At 45.3% G+C, this 17,881-nt stretch overlaps 3 protein-coding genes across 3 annotated transcripts in view; 2 read left to right on the top strand and 1 right to left on the bottom strand.

Annotated features, from left to right (window-relative positions):
* Positions 1 to 2,933: 2,933 nt before the first annotated feature.
* LOC128256863 (protein deadpan) lies at positions 2,934 to 6,735 on the top strand. The gene is made up of 3 exons (XM_052987554.1): positions 2,934 to 3,513; positions 3,847 to 3,942; positions 5,149 to 6,735. Exons 1-3 carry the CDS (start codon positions 3,388 to 3,390, stop codon positions 6,244 to 6,246), a joined length of 1,320 nt encoding a protein of 439 aa, XP_052843514.1. The 5' UTR covers positions 2,934 to 3,387; the 3' UTR covers positions 6,247 to 6,735.
* A 253-nt stretch (positions 6,736 to 6,988) lies between these two features.
* On the top strand, positions 6,989 to 7,601 carry LOC128256835 (uncharacterized). Its single transcript, XM_052987499.1, has one exon. The coding sequence runs from the start codon at positions 7,083 to 7,085 to the stop codon at positions 7,506 to 7,508; it is 426 nt and encodes a 141-aa protein (XP_052843459.1). The 5' UTR covers positions 6,989 to 7,082; the 3' UTR covers positions 7,509 to 7,601.
* Positions 7,602 to 9,283: 1,682 nt separating this feature from the next.
* LOC128256865 (low-density lipoprotein receptor-related protein 1) overlaps positions 9,284 to 17,881 on the bottom strand; it is a 59,976-nt gene continuing 51,378 nt past the window's right edge. The window contains 7 exon segments of the mRNA XM_052987557.1: positions 9,284 to 10,518; positions 10,992 to 11,118; positions 11,183 to 12,515; positions 12,577 to 13,141; positions 13,195 to 14,008; positions 14,532 to 14,918; positions 15,468 to 17,505. Coding sequence (XP_052843517.1) covers positions 10,366 to 10,518; positions 10,992 to 11,118; positions 11,183 to 12,515; positions 12,577 to 13,141; positions 13,195 to 14,008; positions 14,532 to 14,918; positions 15,468 to 17,505 — 5,417 coding nt within the window. The 3' untranslated portion in view covers positions 9,284 to 10,365.

The raw sequence follows: 17,881 nt of genomic DNA, 5'->3' as shown, positions 1-17,881 counted from the left end.
CTTTTTTAATGCGTATAACTTATAGCTGCCACCGTCGCTTTTTTTTTTTTTTGGGTGGGAAATAGTTTTTCCCCTTTTCGAGTCTGTCAGAAAGAACTTTCCAGTTATTAGCCCGACTCCTGGCTGGCCATTTATCAAATTCATAAAAATAAAATCTCTCACAGAAGGAAAAAACAATCAAATAGTTGGGCGGCCCGTCACGACTTCTAATGCCCCGCAGACCGCACACTTCACTCAGGATTTCCCCTCGCGGCTAAGCGCCATAAAAATCAACAAGGAATTCATTTAAATCAACATATATCTTGTCCGAAGGAGGCGTTCTATTCCTTCTCCACATCCCCAGTCCACGGAATCCACTTGGGCTTAGTTCCGTTTGGATCAGTTCGTTCACACATTTGCTACCGTTTCATATTTTTCATGCTCATTATTTTTGGTGCACGTCTGTCTGATGTATGTGGGGGGAGGTGCGGGGGCGGTGGTGCTGCCAGCACACCCCAAGTAATAACTGCAGTTCCCACAGCTAAAAATACATACTCCCAAAGTCACTAATTTGAGGTTGAGAAAGGTCTCCGTCTCCGGTCCCCTCAGAATTGATTAAAAAAAGAGGGAAGTAGATCGTCAATGGTCGACAGATCGAAGCTCTCCCAACCGACCGGCTGTACAATAAAAATTAAAGTGTTTTAATGTGTAAATCGTGCGTTGGGAACAACGACGCACCGAGCGAGGATCGTTGCCCGGGAAGCCCCAAAACGGTGGACTGAAAGATACAGATACGAAAGCCGGCTACCGATCAGCAGCGATCGTGCCACACTAAATGGCGTTTACCTTGATCCCTTGGCCGGGAAGACAGAGAAAAAGGGAAGAGAAGCCACAGCACCGGTGTTGCTGTTTGGGGCTGATATTGAACTTTGATTTCTGCCAGGTTTCTTCGTTATAGAATTTCAATGCTCAGTTTCTGCAGAAGCAGCAGACTCGGTCTGCACGTTTCTCCCAGACGATTGATCCACATATGTCGAATGGTTCTGAGGTTTCTTCTCTGCTCTGGCTTTCTGCATTGCATTCTGCCAGCTCATCGTGTTTATTTGGGTTTTCGTGGGAAAATGTTTGCCAAATTTGCGGCATTCAAAGGAGCCGGAGCCCAAGTGATCGTTATTAAGCCGGGTGATGTGCTCATCAGTCCAGAATTTGAACGAACCCCATGATTTTAGTTTGTCAACCATGGGCACTAGCATTTATTCAATTTACAAGAGCTGACATGATCAGTGCTGCAGAGCTTGTGGATGATGGATTGCGATCGCCAAAGAGATTATTGCTCAACACGGGATTTACGCTCAAGCTGCGCGGTATCACTTTGCACAATAGAGTTGCCAGGCGGCGCAATACTTTTACGAGCCCACCCGTAAACTCCCCAAATCGTGATACACTTAGGTAGATTCTATGTCAGCTGTCAGCTGGCGAATGGCCCGCGACCATGGTTATTGACAACTCCTTTGGTCGTAATCCTGCCAATATCGTAAAGTAATAAATTTGCCTGAAAAAGGAAAATATGCCGGGGATCGACTATAAAAATTGGCCGAGTCAGGTAAGCTCCGTAATGATTGACCCCGAACCCGAGCCCGAACCCCGAAACCAACAGCCAAGATCTAGGTCTGATTTTGATCTATCGTAAGTCGCAATCCCGCTCCCAATCCCAATCCCAAGCAACCCCCTTAAGACGCTCCTGATGAGGCAGGCCAGGCAAAAATACAGAATCTGAGTCTGAGCATTTCGCCTTGCAAGGGGGTTTTGGGTTGTCACGGGGGTTGCGGCAGCTGTGCCGAACAATTGCCAAGGATTTCTCCTTAATGAATTGCAAATCATTCGGAGGGCATTGATCAAGTTTGCCCTTGCCAAGGGTGAAATCTGTGCGACTAAAATTGCCATCAGCCACCCAAAATACAGCCGGACTTACAGAGCTCGTACCAACATCTGTCGCGTAAAATGTTACTTATCCATATATCAGATACACTTTTTATGAAACAAAGGTAGTTTTTTATTCTTTCAAGAGAATTTGAGTTCTTTTATCATCTATCATCATGTGACAACACTTATTCAATATCAAGTAAACTATAATATTTAATAATAAATAATGTAACTATTTTTACGGATCTACTATTTAGTATTTATATTCCTGAACAAAATTTAATTCATTGACACTCTTAAAAATTGTAACCTAAAACGATTGACCGATTAATTGAGATTTTTGTTTCAAAATCATTATAAGTTTATAGTTGTTAACCTTCTATAACCTTTTTTTAATGGCGTTGTAGTGAGTTAAATCAAATTACTATTTTGTATGCTGTAAGTTTTTATTTTAATTGGGTTTTGTGAATGGTAGAGCCAGAAAAATGTGGCTTTGGTAAAAGAAATTTGACTAATTCAGGAAGTAAAAGAAACTACTTTAGCTTTTGAAATTGTTTGCATTTATGTATATCAACAAGACACATTTTTTTCTTGATTCAAGAGCTGAGTGATTTCAAAAATTTGTGAGTATATATTAAATTAATTAACTAAATAAAATATAGTTAACATTGGCGGGAAAGTACCACTATTTTGCTACATTCCCTTTAAAGGTCTTTTGCCTTTAAACTATAGATATATAAGGGGTCTGAATTCGGGAGTTAATACTCAACATACAGCTAATGACTTGGCTCAACTGAATGTTGTGTTGTTTCTGGATCAAAGTCGGGCCTAAGTTCGTTTACTTAAGTTAAGCTCCTATTTTCAGTAATCCCACTGGATGCCGCAATTCGTTGACTCGACAACTCTGCCTGCCTTGGAAAAACTCACTCATCCGAATGCGCAGAGACTCATTGGGGTGGTTTTGCTCAGTCACTTGCCCTCACTCTCAATTTGAGTGAAATTCCGCTGCTGCTGCCGTGGAAGTTCTCAGTCTGCATAAGGCGATCGTTGGGCTGCCTACCTGCCTCTGCCGCTGTCGCTGCCGCTGCCAAAGTCTCTGCCCGCGTCGCCAGGTAATCGAGCGCCTTCGTTTCACTCGGGGACTCGTTTCGCCTTCGCCTCGATTCGTTTTTATCCAGTGCTCTTTGCCTCCGAGGATCAGTATCCTTTTGGCATCTCGTGAGCGCGGTCGTCTGCCGCTCTCCTTCGAATGAATACTTGAAAAAAAAACAATATAACACAATTATAGACCGATCTTAAAACGCGTACCGCTTGTTAAGTTTTTGTTGTTCGAACATTACTAAAAAGTACGTGCAATCTTTGTTATAACTGTTTTCGTACTCGAACCAAAGTTATTGTGTTGTGAAATATAAAACAAAACAAAACCGAAGCTGACATATTTTGGATTACTTCTTACTTGGATATAACAATTAAAATCGTTACAAAATGGATTACAAAAACGATATTAATTCGGACGATGATTTCGACTGCTCCAACGGCTATAGCGATAGCTATGGCTCCAATGGACGCACGTCTAATCCTAATGGATTGTCAAAGGCGGAATTGAGAAAGGTGAGCTTTTCATCATCAGTGGGGATTGGGCTATTATTGTACTAAAAATAGGAAATATAAAAAAATTCATCTACAACATTAAAATTTGTTATCATTACATTCTTTATTTGTACATAAAAGGGCTCTTTTTAAACAGCCTTTAATCTTGATTATTAAAAGTTAGATACAAATGTCATGTTTCATTACCAAGAATGATATATTTTGAATTGATAAGCGTATCAAATCTCTTAAAATTTAGTTAAATGTTTTATAAACATTTCCCTTAAGTTGAAATAAAATCCTTTTGAAATTCGACAATTAACTAATTGCTTTTTCCTTTCTTTTCTTTTTTAGACCAACAAACCGATAATGGAGAAACGTCGCCGGGCTCGCATTAATCACTGCCTCAACGAACTGAAGTCCCTTATACTGGAGGCCATGAAAAAAGACGTAAGTATCCTTGCCGTGATTCAGAGAAGAATAGGATAGCGATTTAGAAACTAGGCCCCCGATTCATATCGGTTCATTTTCCGTATAAATTATGTCAGATCATAAAAAACCCCTTGAGATACAAGTGTCCGAAGGCGGCAAAAGTACAAAAGGACAAAAAACTACATAAAAAAAGCAACTCCTACGACAAACGAACAGCAAAAAAATATAAAAAAAAACACAAACCCAAGGCTCTAATTGAGTATTAAATTTTATTGATGATCATTACACGAGAGCGCCGACGAGGAGTCAGTCAAGAGACCAAAAAGTGTTAACAAGTCGAGGAATTACGCAGAAATCGACGGAGATGCGAACGAAACCAGTTTCCAAGGAGTGATCCTGCTGTGAGAAAACTACAAAGCAGAAATCAAGTAAAATTTGCCGCCGCAGAATTTTGCAGGAGAGCCGGACCAAAAATCAAATAAGAAAGACATTGAGGGAAAAAAGCAAAAGTAAACAAAAGGTTCAGACAGGAGAGCGGGGGAGGGGCAGGCGGTGGTGGATGGTGAGGGGGCGGGGACTGGCGAGCGACCTGCGTGGGAACCTTTTGCTAAAATATGCAGTCCCAGAAGGCGAGAAAGAGACGGAGCAACGGGGAGCAAAGAACGATCGCACTGAGAGAAACAGGATCAGGAATACTATTCTTCAATTCAAAGAGGTTCTTTTAGGGAAAAAAATTAATAATTTTCAAACTTTTTTGTAACTTTATTCAATGTGTTTTTTTCCGATAGGACTAAATTTATAAATAATTAATATATTTGATCAAATATTAAGATCAATCAAAGGGTATTCAATAGCCTTAGTTAACTTCTTGAGTCTTAAAAACAAAGCAAGTTCAGTTATAGTTTGCTGACCAAGCAAGCGATGAGAGTCAATCCCCTATTTCTCTCAGTGCACAGAGCACAGAAGATCGGTCGTTCTTCTCGCTGTAGTTGCTGAATCTCACCTTGGTCGTGTGATATTTACAGAGTGGACTTCGCTGAAGTGGCCTGCAGATTACACACGAATAGTTGGACATATGAGGCACGAAACGTGCTCCTTAGCTTTGCTTTTTCCCAAGCCATTGAACTTGTTGTAGGGCCCCAAACAATTAGCCCGACCCAGCTCCTACTCCATCTTCATTTCGTCATTATCTGACTTTGGTTTCTTCTTGTTCTCTACTTTTAGCCGGCTCGTCATACCAAACTGGAGAAGGCCGACATACTTGAGATGACGGTGAAGCATCTGCAGTCGGTGCAGCGCCAGCAGCTGAACATGGCCATCCAGTCGGATCCGGGGGTGGTGCAGAAGTTCAAGACGGGATTTGTGGAGTGCGCCGAGGAGGTTAACCGCTATGTCAGCCAAATGGATGGCATCGACACGGGGGTCCGTCAGCGGCTCAGCGCCCATCTGAACAACTGTGCCAATAGTCTGGAGCAGATCGGTTCGATGAGCAACTTCAGCAATGGTTATCGTGGTGGCCTCTTTCCCTCGACAACTGCCCCGGCTGCGCCCACGCCCTTGTTTCCTTCGTTGCCGCAGGATTTGAACAACAACAGCCGCACGGAGTCATCGGCTCCGGCCATCCAAATGGGCGGACTTCAGCTCATACCCTCCCGCCTGCCATCGGGGGAGTTTGCGTTGATTATGCCAAACACCGGATCCTCGGCTCCGCCGCCAGGACCTTTTGCCTGGCCAGGATCGGCAGCCGGAGTGGCAGCTGGAACGGCCAGCGCCGCCTTGGCCAGCATTGCCAATCCCACGCATTTGAGTGACTATACACAAAGCTTCCGGATGAGCGCCTTCAGCAAACCGACCAGCAATGCCGCTCCGGCTAACAACCATCAGGGCAATCTCATCCAGCCACTGCAGCCCGTGCAGACTCAGTTGCCCATGAAGAACAGCTCGAGCAGTCCGCCACTGAGTCCCATCTCCTCCATCTCCAGCCACTGCGAGGAGTCCCGAGCTGCCTCGCCCACCGTCGACGTGATGAGCAAGCACAGTTTCGCCGGAGTCTTCTCCACTCCGCCGCCAACCAGTGCCGAGACCTCGTTCAACACCAGCGGTTCGCTCAACTTGAGTGCCGGAAGCCACGACAGCAGCGGCTGCTCCCGATCGCTGGCCCACTTGCAGCAGCAGCAAGTGAGTTCCACCAGCGGCGGCATCGTGAAGCGGGACAGGGAGGCGGAGGTCGACTCCAGCGACTGCTCCTTGGACGAGCCCTCCTCCAAGAAGTTCCTAGCCGGCGCCATTGAAAAATCCAGCTCCGCTTGGAGGCCCTGGTAAATCATCTTTACAGACCTCCCCCCCACTATGTTACGTTTATCCATTGTTAATTTATTTCATTGCAATTTTTTTCAAAGATCACCAACTCAAATGCTTTAGAACCTCCCCCCATTAAGTTTCAACGATTTCTATACGTTTTTTGTGTACCAATGTTTCGCTTTCTTCATTTTAAGTTCAGCTGTGATTTTGTATATTTTTTGTGTAATTCTCATTTAAGCATTTTTAAACGCCTATTATGTAGTTCATTAACTAATTATGTTCTTTAATGTTTCTATCATTTCCCAAATATTTAAGCAATTAAAAGAGTTTCTATTTAAGTTATGTAGATCTTTTTGTATAGTGTTTACCATTAAGTTCATGTTTCTATTTTAGTGTTATATTAATATGATTGTAATTGTAATTTTTAGTAAAAGACAAGATTTTTGATGACTGGAAAAAGAGTGAAAATAATGATAATAAAAGACAAATGCTTCGAAACAAGCAATCAATAGAGAATTTTGTGGAAAGGTTTTTTGGGAATTAGAGGGAAAACAAATACATTTGCTAAATCAAGTATATAAGATGATAATGTACTTGAACCTATACAATAATCGGAAGTGGTAATCAACGTGACGGAAATGGCATTGCAATCTATGTTCAATGTTTTTCCATAGTTCGATTGAACAGATAACCCATCCTCAAGCCCGCGATCGATGCTATATAAGCTCATAGAACTCATTCAGTGTGCGAAAAACAAAAAATTATTGCAAACGAGAGCACGCAGTGATTTTCAGGCGTGCATTAAAAGAGTCTCAAAAAACATTAATAGAGTTTATAAAAATAAATAAATAGCTACCATGCAGGGAAACACGTTGCAAATTTTACTAGTTGTGATGATCCTGCCACTAATTAGTTTGGCCGCAGATCCTGAAGCTGACCTGCACAAATATCGTGCTTCGCCCAAACTCACGGGTCCTGTGAAGCTCCTACACGATCCCGAGGATGCCATATTGAACACCTTGGATGGGGCTCTTAAGAAGATATCAACGATCTATATGCAGGCTTTGTTCGCTGGCACCCACACCCCCGAACTGGAAGCTCCACTGCGGGCCCTCGAAATGGAGCTATTCGATCTGTTGGACCAGCTCTATAACCAGAATCGTCTCAAGGACTATATGAAGTACGAGGCGGAAGTGACGCGACAAATGATTATCTACAACATGCTCAAGCGATTGTTTGGCTACACTCAGGATGTTGTGGAAGTTGAGGCAGGAGCCCTCTGAGCTGTAAATTATAAATTTGTTGATGTCGTTATAGGCATAAGGTTATTCAGATAAAAATAAAAATAAAAGCAATTATGTTACTTTAAAACATAATCATGTATTTGTGTTATTTCTAAAACATATAATAATATATATTTTGAGGTATTGTAAGGTATGTTGGTGTTTTGTTATAAATAATTTGGGTTTAATACCTCAATTATCAGACATTTAAGGGGCTATACCAGTGTAACTTTTTTTTTGTTTATAGTGTACAATTTCAAAAATGTTCTGCGAAAGCGCCATGGTCGTATTTAAAATAGTTATTTTAAAGCAAAAATGTTTTAAAAGTTTATAAAAATGTTATTTACTAATAATTATAAGAATATAATTAATATGAAATATTTGTTATCAACTATAATTTTATTTAAACATATTTCATGTTTATAATTTATATTTTTTTCTACAAATTATGTATTTTAAACCTACATTCTTCAAAAATTACTTCTAGTGTAATATCCACAGGAAAGTGATTGAACAAGGTTGCCAGCTACAAATTGATTTACATCCTCATTTCCCATTTTCAATTTTCCATTTCCCCATCCTTTCTCTGGCGACCCCTTTCCGATTTTTTATTCAAAATTTGATTTCACTTCCGTAATAACTTCCGCAACAGCCTGTTCTCGTCCTGCGGCTGCCTTGCGTGTGTCTGTCGAGCGTCGCCCCCACCTTTTTAGAGATTCGGAACCACTCGGATCCTTCGATATTCCGATCCTCGGCACTTCCCACACTCAATCATATCGGCGCTGCTGTTACCCGATCCTGCTGTGAGAAAACCAACAACACCTCCGCCGAGAGATCGAAAATTATCATAATTTCCATTTCCTTTTTACGCTATTATCCTTTTGCATTTCCAAATACCGTTGCACTTGTTCGTGTGTTTCCCACACAGATCCTTGAGATCCTTTATCGTTGCTTGTTTGCTTTGTGGTTCTTCGCACGACCCCCCGCCCCTCTCGTCCTCTTGCATTCCACTTGTCTCGCTGGATCCTTCGGTTTCATGCCTTTGTGCGCCGTGTTTGCTGTGATTTGATGCTGGGATCGGAATCCTGTACGTCCTTCTGTGGGGTTTCGGCTATCACTTTTATTTTTACTTTTGATTTCGTTCTTGGGAATCGCTGTGGGAATGCGCACTTACCTTGATTTCGTATATCTGTTAGGGCATTTACCAACATTTTTGGGCAAACTTGTTTTCCTTTATTAACAGATTTCATCTTAGCGCCTGCCCAAGTCCTTTGTTTTTTTTTTTTTGAAATTCCAGCATATTTAATTGTCATTTGGCAAATTAACTTGCCAAAAATTCGAAAACTCTGGCCGTGATTTTCCCACAGACAAATTCCCCTGGCCACAATTGAGTTGTTCCAGAAGAAAACAAAGTCATGCGGTGTTTAGCTGGAACTCTCCCACACACACACACCCAAGGACTTTGAATATGCCCCTGTGATCCTTTTCTGGTGCAAGAAAAGGATGAAATGTATCCCGGCTACCTGTGCATCGGCAAATTCAAATCGCTTGCATTTCTCACAGAAGAACAACAAAAAAATAGGTCCTGAATGGGCCCAGCTATCTGAGTTTCTTGGGCTGATTTGGTTTTCTTGTGGGTAACAAGTGTATCTATCAGTATGCGTGAGATGGCCGTGATTGAACAGCTTTGCGCAATGGGAAATGTGGAAAAGTGTTTCCTTTAGTTTTCCCAGGATGTGAGGGCCATGGAAATTCCTTGAGAAAAAAATGCATGATTACGGTCATAGTATTGCTTTGTATCATTTATTCGTTCCTTTTTTTTTTTGTATTTGCCTTAAAGAAACACGCCGTAACTCTATTTCTTGCGAATTAATGCATATTTATTATGTTTTTACAGTGTTTTTTTTGTTTGTTTGCAGTGCGTTATCTATCGCGCGTTAGTTATTCGATTCGCACTTAGCTTAATTAATTACATACATAATTATCTGTATAAATATCATTTTTACATTGTATAATTGTTAAAATTTGGCTTTTATCTGAGCATTATTTTATACAGGAAATCTCTTAAGGTCGATTGATTTGGAAATCGTGCAACTAAATAATGCCACATTAGTGTAGACATACGTATTCTAATTGTGTAAAGTATGTGATGCAATTATTCCTAAGTATTTTGTTCGTTAATTTGTATGTTCTGGTTGTGCTGGCGCTGGTTCGTCCTGGCATTGTGAAGTCTAAATTATTTTAAATGCATATTTGGTCAATCTCCAAAGACGAATTCGATTTCGTTCGTGTTCGCGTTCACTACTTGGCAAATTGTCAGTGACTGCTCGAATGGTTTTTTCATTTAAATGTTAACTAGGCTGCTTGTGGGCAATAAATGTATAAAATATTTACAACGTTCTCTTCAACTAAATCTACCAACTACTAAATTTACAGATCCACAAAACGTTCCGGATATATAATATACACAATCACGTATATATTCAAAATTCATTTATCAAAAGGCGCATTGCTTGTAAAACGTGTAAACAAATGACAAGAGGACTTCCCCGGTAATAAGATATAAGGACATCATTAGGGATATAACAAAGGGAGCAAGGCTGCCCGAGTTAGAGCTCTTTGGATAAGGGGCCGAGGTCAGCCTAAAAATTAAAGTAATATCAAAAATAATAAAAGGAAACAAAATGTACACAAATGTTTACAAAAATTCGTTATATGGCTACGCTATCAGTCCATTGTTCGAGTTCAAATCGTTATTGAGTGTTGGGATTTGGGATGTGGCATGTGGCATGTTGCATGTAAGTGTCTCCGTGGCCGACTGCGCCTAGCACAGTTCCCGGTCGCAGCGGGTCAATCATCAGAGGATGTCCGGCGTGTGATTCTCGTCGTGCGTGTGCTGCAGCAGTCCCTTCCGCTCGTCCGGAGCCGTGCTGTGCGCTATTTCCGTGCTTACTGGCTCCGGAATGGCATCCGCATACATCGATTCGTACACGGGATTGGCAAAGTTACCCTGCAATATAAACTGGAATTAGTTGTGGTAAATGGAAAATGTAAACTAGGGTATGTACAGTAGTGAAAAAATAACATAAGTGGACAATTTATAGCTTAATAATATATTTAAGAAATTCCTTTCATATTGTTTTATGAATATGAAAATTGTTAATAATTCCTTACTTTTCAATATACTGTAGTAAATAATTGTATATCAAATTCAGAGATTAACTATAATTCCTTGTTCATCTGCACTTTGTATATTAATAAAGTTTTATTACCTGAACGATTTTTAAAAAACAATTTTTTTTATAAATATATTCAAATATTTGCCCCAATCAGTTTATAATATAAGCAACGCGATGTTATTGAAGTTAGCTTTCACACTATTATTGTTTGCTGTTATCATAAGCTTAAAAGCTACTTTTATTTTGACTGCAGAACTATTAAATTTATGTTCCTATTATACAAATTGTTGGATAATTTGCTCACCTTGTCATCCTCACTGGCAAATGTGGGCGCCTCATCCGCATCCCCGCGATACATGGCATTGGTGAGCATGATCTCCACGTTGTCCGTCAGACGAGCGTGTGAGAATGGCTGAGCTATGCGATGTTTTCTGCAAAAAAGGATTTAGGGATTAAATAAAACAAAAACAACTCACACGACTCAAAGCAACTCACTTTAGGAAGTAAACAGCACCGGCGAACAGGGCTAGCACCAGTAGAATCACAGCCAGGATGAGGGCCAGCACGGAGAACACGCCGCCGGACTCCGTGGGCTCCTGATCGCCCTTCAGCGCATCCGCACTGTCCGTGAGACAGGGCACCACGTTCTTCTCATCGCACAGGCACTCGTTGATGGAGCTGCCCGGCCGGCAGACGTTGCACTCGCCGCCGACACAATGTGGCGGCAGCTCACACGCGTTACCCTGCCAATCGCCAATGCAGCTGCAGTGGGGCAGGCTATACTCGTCCAGGTGGCAAACACCGCCATTGGCACAGTACCGCACGCAGGGATTATCATCCGAAACGGGCAGGGTGCAGAAGTCACCATTCCACTGATCCGTGCAGTTGCACAGCGCCACACCCTTGATCACGTGACAGGTTCCGGCATTCTGGCAGATCATCAGCGTGCAGGGATCCCGGCTGGGCACTTTGGCGTCCTCGCAAAAGTGGGGCGGACTGGAGGTCTTGCACAGATCCGACTCACAACTCTCGCCGATGAAACGCGACGGACAGGTGCAGCTCAGGCGACCACCGCGCTCCGAACAGGTTCCTCCATTTTGGCAGAAGTCGCGACACGAACTGGAGTCACAGTGCTCGCCGTAGAAGCCACTGGGGCACTTGCACTGCCGCTGACCCTTGGTGCCGATCACACAGGAGCCGCCGTTCTTGCAAAAGTCGGCGCACTCGTCGATCTCGCAACGTTTGCCGGTGAAGCCATCCGGACACTCGCATTGCGGGCTGCCCGTCAGCGTTTCCCGACAGATGCCGCCATTCTCGCAGGTGAGATTCCTACAGTGCTCGCACTGCTCGCCAACGAACATCGTCGGGCAGCTACACTTCATGCCCTCCGTTTCGGAGAGCAGACAGGAGCCACCATTGTGGCAGCGGCTCTGGCAGACGGGCATGGAGGTCTCGCACCTGGCACCCGACCAGCCCGCCGTGCAGGTGCACTTCAGAGGCGGCGGTTCCTGGGATCCCGGCAGCTGCGGCGCCACCGTGCACAGGCCGTAGTTCTGGCAGTAGCCGGAGCAGCGATAGTGCTCGCACAGCTCGCCCTCGAATTGCGGCTGACAGATGCACTTGGGCACATGGTCCACGACTTTGCACACGCCCAGGTTGCATTGCAGCGGACAGTAGTCGGGAATGTCCGCGTGCGCCCGGCACACACCCTCGTCGGTCATCACAAAGCCCTCGGGGCACTTGCAACTGTAGCCGTTGGAGGATTCCGAGGAGAGAATGCAGAGGGCGCGGGACGTTTTGCAGGGATCCTTGGCGCAGGGATTGCTTACTGCGAAAAGTTAAGAGATTCGGTTATGTCGCAGTTCAAGCGGAACCAATCAAAAACTTACTGTTCCTATTCTGCTTCATTGGATGCAAAATACCAATGTCCGACGAGCGATATCCCTTCAGCAAGTAGGTGCCATTGTCGTTGCCAAACTTGTTCATCTTGATGATGCTCTGATCGTAGAGTTTGATGTACAGGTAGTCCTCGAACACATCGATCTTCTGAGGTTTCTCGCGGTTGCCAAAGCGTCGCACCACATTGCGATCCTTGCCATTGAGTCGACACGTTTCGATCGTTCCCTTGCGGTAGTCCGCCCAGTAGAGACGACCCGTTGGATAGTCCATCGACAAGCTGATGGGCCAGCCCACGTCGCGTTCCACCAGGCTCTTCTTGTTGCTGCCGTCGAGGGAGGCCACCAAGATGCCGTTCTCCAGCGTCGACCAGATCATAATGCGCGACTCGGGCTCCAGGACAATATCCGTGGGATTCATGCCCGTCGACACCAGAGAGATGTACTTCTTGCCCTCGATGTCGGTGGCCAGAATCTGATTGTGCCGCGAGTCGATGATGTACACTCGTTGCGACACCCAGTCCACGGCCAATGACTTCGGATCGTCCAATTCGGGGATCTATAGGGAAATAGTTTAAAGTATTTGTTTGTACCAAAGTATTTTTTACTCACATTAAATGCAGTCAGCTCCTTAAGATCGCGGCGCACCCTTACTCCAGTGCCCTCCACATGCGGTGTGGCTATCTTCATGGTGTGCACCTTGCCGTGGTGCGAGTCGATCCAGAAGAGCAGCGTGTCCTTGGGCCTGATCAGGATGTCAAACACATCGATCTTGAGACTGTCGGTCTGGAAGAAGCCCACCACAGTGGTGCCTTCCTGCTTGGCGGGCAGTATGAAGCGGAACTCCTGCTCGGAGGCGAGCAACAGGATCTGGTCCGGACCGGAGGCCAGGCAAGTGGCGTTCTTCTCCGGCCCCTTGTGATAGCCGTCGGCACACTTGCAGTTGTAGTGGCCCGCCTTCTTCTCCAGGCAGATCTGTGAACAGCTGCCAAAGCCACAAACCGGCGGCTGGCAGTTCATCTCGTCCGAGCCGTCGATGCAGTTGTACTGCCCGTCGCAGCGGTAGGCCTTCGAGATGCAGTCGTCGTTCTCGCACTGGAACTGATCGTGACGACACTTGGGCAGCGCCGCACACACAGCATCCGACTCGTCCTCGTTCTGGCCACAATCATCGACGCCGTCGCACAGCGCCGAGTTCCGGATGCACAGCTGGTTGTGGCACTTGAAGGCGTTGGCATGGCAGTGGGTTTTGGCACACGTCTCCAGGCTCTCGTCACTGCCGTCCAGACAGTCGTCCCAGCCATCGCACTTCCAGCGGGACATGATGCACTTGCCGTTGCCGCAGCTAAAGTGATCCGAGTGGCACGTGCAGTTCACCTCGTCGGATCCATCCGGGCAGTCGTCGTCGCCATCGCACTTGTATTGCCTGAAAAGAGATGGTGATTTTTATTAATGGGAGTTGGCTAACTTTTATCGAATCTTAACAACTAGGTTTTATGACTACTATACAACATGTAAGACATAAGCAAGTTTTTTTTAATTAAAAAAGTGTCTAATGAATGAAAGAGTTTCACCAAACTTTACAGGATGCAATTTAACAAGACTTAGTAAAGCTCTGCATCATTTTTGCAAAATAAATTCGGAGAAAATAATCCACTGAAAATGTTGCAATACAATTTGCTTAAATATATGCTATATACTAAAAACCAAAGACTTATATCTTTTACGAAGTTTTCTTAATTGCTGTGCTATTTTTGTGTCCTCTTAAATTCATTTCTAAGAACTTGCTTAAAAGTTAAGCTCGTTTGTTTAACAAATCAAAAAAAAAAATAAAAAAAAAGACCGCCATCTTTACACTTAATTTTAAAAGTTTAAAGTTGTTAGGATGTTGCTTCTAAAGCCTTAAAATTGTCCATATATATCCCAAGTATGGTTCTCTCAACACTCACTTGTTGATGCAGGTGTTGAAGGCGGCGCACTTGAACTGATTCTCCTTGCAGGTGATGTTGCAGTTGATCTCGTCGCTGTTGTCGTCGCAGTGGATCTCTCCGTCGCAGCGGTAGTTGTGCTTGATGCACTTGCCCGTTCCGCAGCGGAACTCGCTCTCGGAGCAGTTTCTCATCTGGCAGTTGAGCTCGTCACTGCCATCGCCGCAATCGTTCTCGTAGTCGCAACGCCAGCGACCGGGGATGCACTTGGAGTTGTTGCACTTGAAGTAGGTGGGGTCACAGGTCGCCTTGGAGGTGAAGCAGCTGCTCGGTTCGTCCTCGCCATTGGGACAATCGTGGTCGTCGTCGCAGCGCCAAGCGAGTGGAATGCACCGACCCGAATCACACCTAAAAAAGCAAAGACAATAGTTAGTCAGCTAAAAAATTTTCTTTTTAAACCATTTCAGGGGGCATTATTGAATTTAAAGAAACATTTCCGATTCTTGATCAGCATAGCTAAACAAGTTGGTGCTATATACCCATGGCCTATCCTTTTATTTCTATAGTTTAAAAGCTAGAGACTTAACACTTTCGTAATTGTTAGAAGCAATCCCTTGATTTTAAAAATTGTATTTATTTATATGTACTCTGATCTTGCCGAAATGTTAGAAAGCGCTGTTTTCTAAAATTGTATACTCCTATAGCTGGTTTTAGACCTAAGATATAGTTTTAATATAGTATAATTAATATCTTTCATACTAAGCATACGGTTCTATGCTGATTTTTCGCGCAATTAAAAGTAGACTCTTGAATCTTTCATGTAAAGAATCGATCGAAATTTGAAAGATTTGGTTGCTTTCAAAGAATGCGTATATCTAGCTTTTTTACAAGCAAGGTTACTAAAACTTCGGCTTGCCGAAATTGGCTTTTATTCTTGTTTTAAAGCAAAACACTCACTGGAAGTCATTGGGTCCGCAGGAGACATTATCACAGTTGGCCTCATCGGACTTGTCCGGACAGTCGATGTCGCCATCGCACACCCAGACGTACGGCATGCAGCGGTTGTTGCCGCACTGGAACTGATCCTTCTTGCAGACGAGAGGCTTGCACGACGACTCATCCTCTCCGCCCGGACAGTCCTTGACGCCGTCGCACCGCTTCACATTATCCACGCAGAAGGCGCTTGAATTGGCCGTCGCGCCGCACTTCATGTGTGTGTCGAAACAGGTGAACTTGTCGCAGTTTAGCTCATCCGAACCGTCGCCACATTGGTTCACGCCATCGCAGAGATTGGACGGATGGGTGCACTTCTGGTTGGCACACTGGTACTGACCCGGTTCGCAGTGGAAGGGCGGACAGGACTCCGGCTCGTCGCTGCCATCGCCGCAATCGTCCTGGGTGTCGCAGCGCCAGTAGAACGGAATGCACTTGTACGTGTGCACGCACTCGAAATGCGCAGCCGTGCAATTGGCCCGACAGGTGCGTCCATCGTTGGCCAGGACGAAGTTCGTGGGGCACATGCACTTGTAGTAGGGCGCCTCCGGTGAGAGCACACACAACGTGGAGCAGTTGGCCGCCAGGCAGGGATTGCCGCTCATCGGCTGCTGCTGTCGGTACGGGTGGAACACCCTCAGGTCCATCGGTCTGTGGATCGTCGTTATCAAAGTGGTGCAGTTCTGTCCGTTGAAGATGCTGCAGTACTCAATGGACTTGGTCTCCCAGTCGGACCAGTAGATGCGACCCTCCCACACGGCGATGGCGAAGATGTGGTGCAGATTCAGCAGCGGATTGATGCTCCGGGCCAGCAGCAATCGCGTGTGATTGCCATCCAGATCGCTCACCGAGATCGTATCCTCCCTGGCATCGCCCCAAAACAACTGCTGCGTCTCGAAACTGATCGTCAAGGCGTTGGGCCAACCCAAGCCGTCGCGGATGATCATCTTCGGGCTGGAGCCATCCATGCCCGCCTTGCCGATGTGCGGAGTATCGCCCCAATCCGACCAGTAAATGTGCCGTTGGTACGGATGCAGGGCAATGCCACGCGGCTCCCGCAAGTACTCGTTGATCAAGACCTTCCGGTACTTGCCATCCAGCTGCGACACCTCTATCGTATCCAATCCCTTGTCGCACCAGTACAGGTTCTTGGCCACCCAGTCCACGGCCAGACCATCCGGGTTCTTCAGCATCGCCTGGTGCAAGGTCTGCGTTTTGTTCTCCTTGGGGCAGTGCCGCTTGATCGTGCCCACGGTGCTGGTCACATCCGACCAGTACAGGCACTGGCTGTCCCAGTCGAAGTCCAGGGCCACCGCATTGGACAGCTCGTTGATCAGGATGCTGCCATTGCCCGCCATGTCCACTTGCCGGATGTAGTAGCGGTTCGAGAAGATCAGCTCCATGGTCACATTGCTGGTGGCCTTGCACGTGTGGTGATCCACCAGCGCGTAGCCCTTGGCGCACAGACACTTGTACGAACCGTAGGTGTTCACACAGGTCTGCGAGCACGGCTGCTGCTCGTCGCACTCGTCGATGTCCGTGCAGAGATGCGGACTCTTGGGCAGCACCTTGTAGCCCGCCCGGCAATGGCACTGGTAGCCCACCACCTTGTCCTCGCACTCGTGCTCGCAGATGTCCGGAATCAGGCACTCGTTCACATTGCACAGCTCTTCGTCCGAGAAGTCGGCGCAATCGTTCCGCCGATCGCACAGCAAGTCGGCATGGATGCAGGCACCGTTCTTGCAGCGGAAGTCATCGGTGCCATTGCATCCCCGGGTGTGGGCACACAGGCTGCTCAGCTCGTCGGACCCATCGCCACAGTCCGGCTTGCCATCGCACGTCTGGTTCTTGAGTATGCACAGGCCATCCTGGCACTGGTGCATCAGCGATCCGCCTGGACAGGAGTGCGGCATGAAGGCCGGCACACAGCCCTCGTACTCGTCATCGCCGCCAGGACAATCCTCGTCCCCGTCGCACACATAATGCGAGTCGATGCAGAGACCTAAAAGTATTCAATTTTTAAATTCAATTTGTAAAAAAATATTATTTTCTTTTAAGCATAGTTTGCCATTAAACCTATGGTTCATCAACTCTGGTACTTGTAGAGAAAAATATAATAAAATATATACATATATTGTAATCGTTGAAAAGTATGTAACACGTAGTAGAAAGCGTTTTCGACCATATAAAGTATATACAATATACTCTAGATCAGGATCAATAGCCGAGTCGATCTACCCATGTCCATCTGTCTGTCCGTCTGTATGAACGTCGATAACTCGGAAACTATAAAAGCTAGAGATCTGGGACTTGGCATGCAGATTCTATTAGTTATTAAGCAGTAAAATACGGAGCCACGCCCACTCTAACGCCCACAA

The sequence above is a fragment of the Drosophila gunungcola genome (genome assembly GCF_025200985.1).
Source record: "Drosophila gunungcola strain Sukarami chromosome 2R unlocalized genomic scaffold, Dgunungcola_SK_2 000030F, whole genome shotgun sequence".
In the NCBI taxonomy this organism is placed as follows: domain Eukaryota; kingdom Metazoa; phylum Arthropoda; class Insecta; order Diptera; family Drosophilidae; genus Drosophila; species Drosophila gunungcola.
This window is presented reverse-complemented; position numbering and strand designations above follow the sequence as displayed.

What these genes read in the sequence shown, in the direction of transcription:
- LOC128256835 (XM_052987499.1), top strand. Translation starts at nt 7,083, where the DNA reads ATGCAGGGAAACACGTTGCAAATTTTACTAGTTGTGATGATCCTGCCA.
- LOC128256863 (XM_052987554.1), top strand. Translation starts at nt 3,388, where the DNA reads ATGGATTACAAAAACGATATTAATTCGGACGATGATTTCGACTGCTCC. An exon ending in CAAAGGCGGAATTGAGAAAG is followed by an intron (nt 3,514 to 3,846) that starts GTGAGCTTTTCA and finishes TTTCTTTTTTAG; the next exon opens with ACCAACAAACCGATAATGGA. An exon ending in TGGAGGCCATGAAAAAAGAC is followed by an intron (nt 3,943 to 5,148) that starts GTAAGTATCCTT and finishes CTCTACTTTTAG; the next exon opens with CCGGCTCGTCATACCAAACT.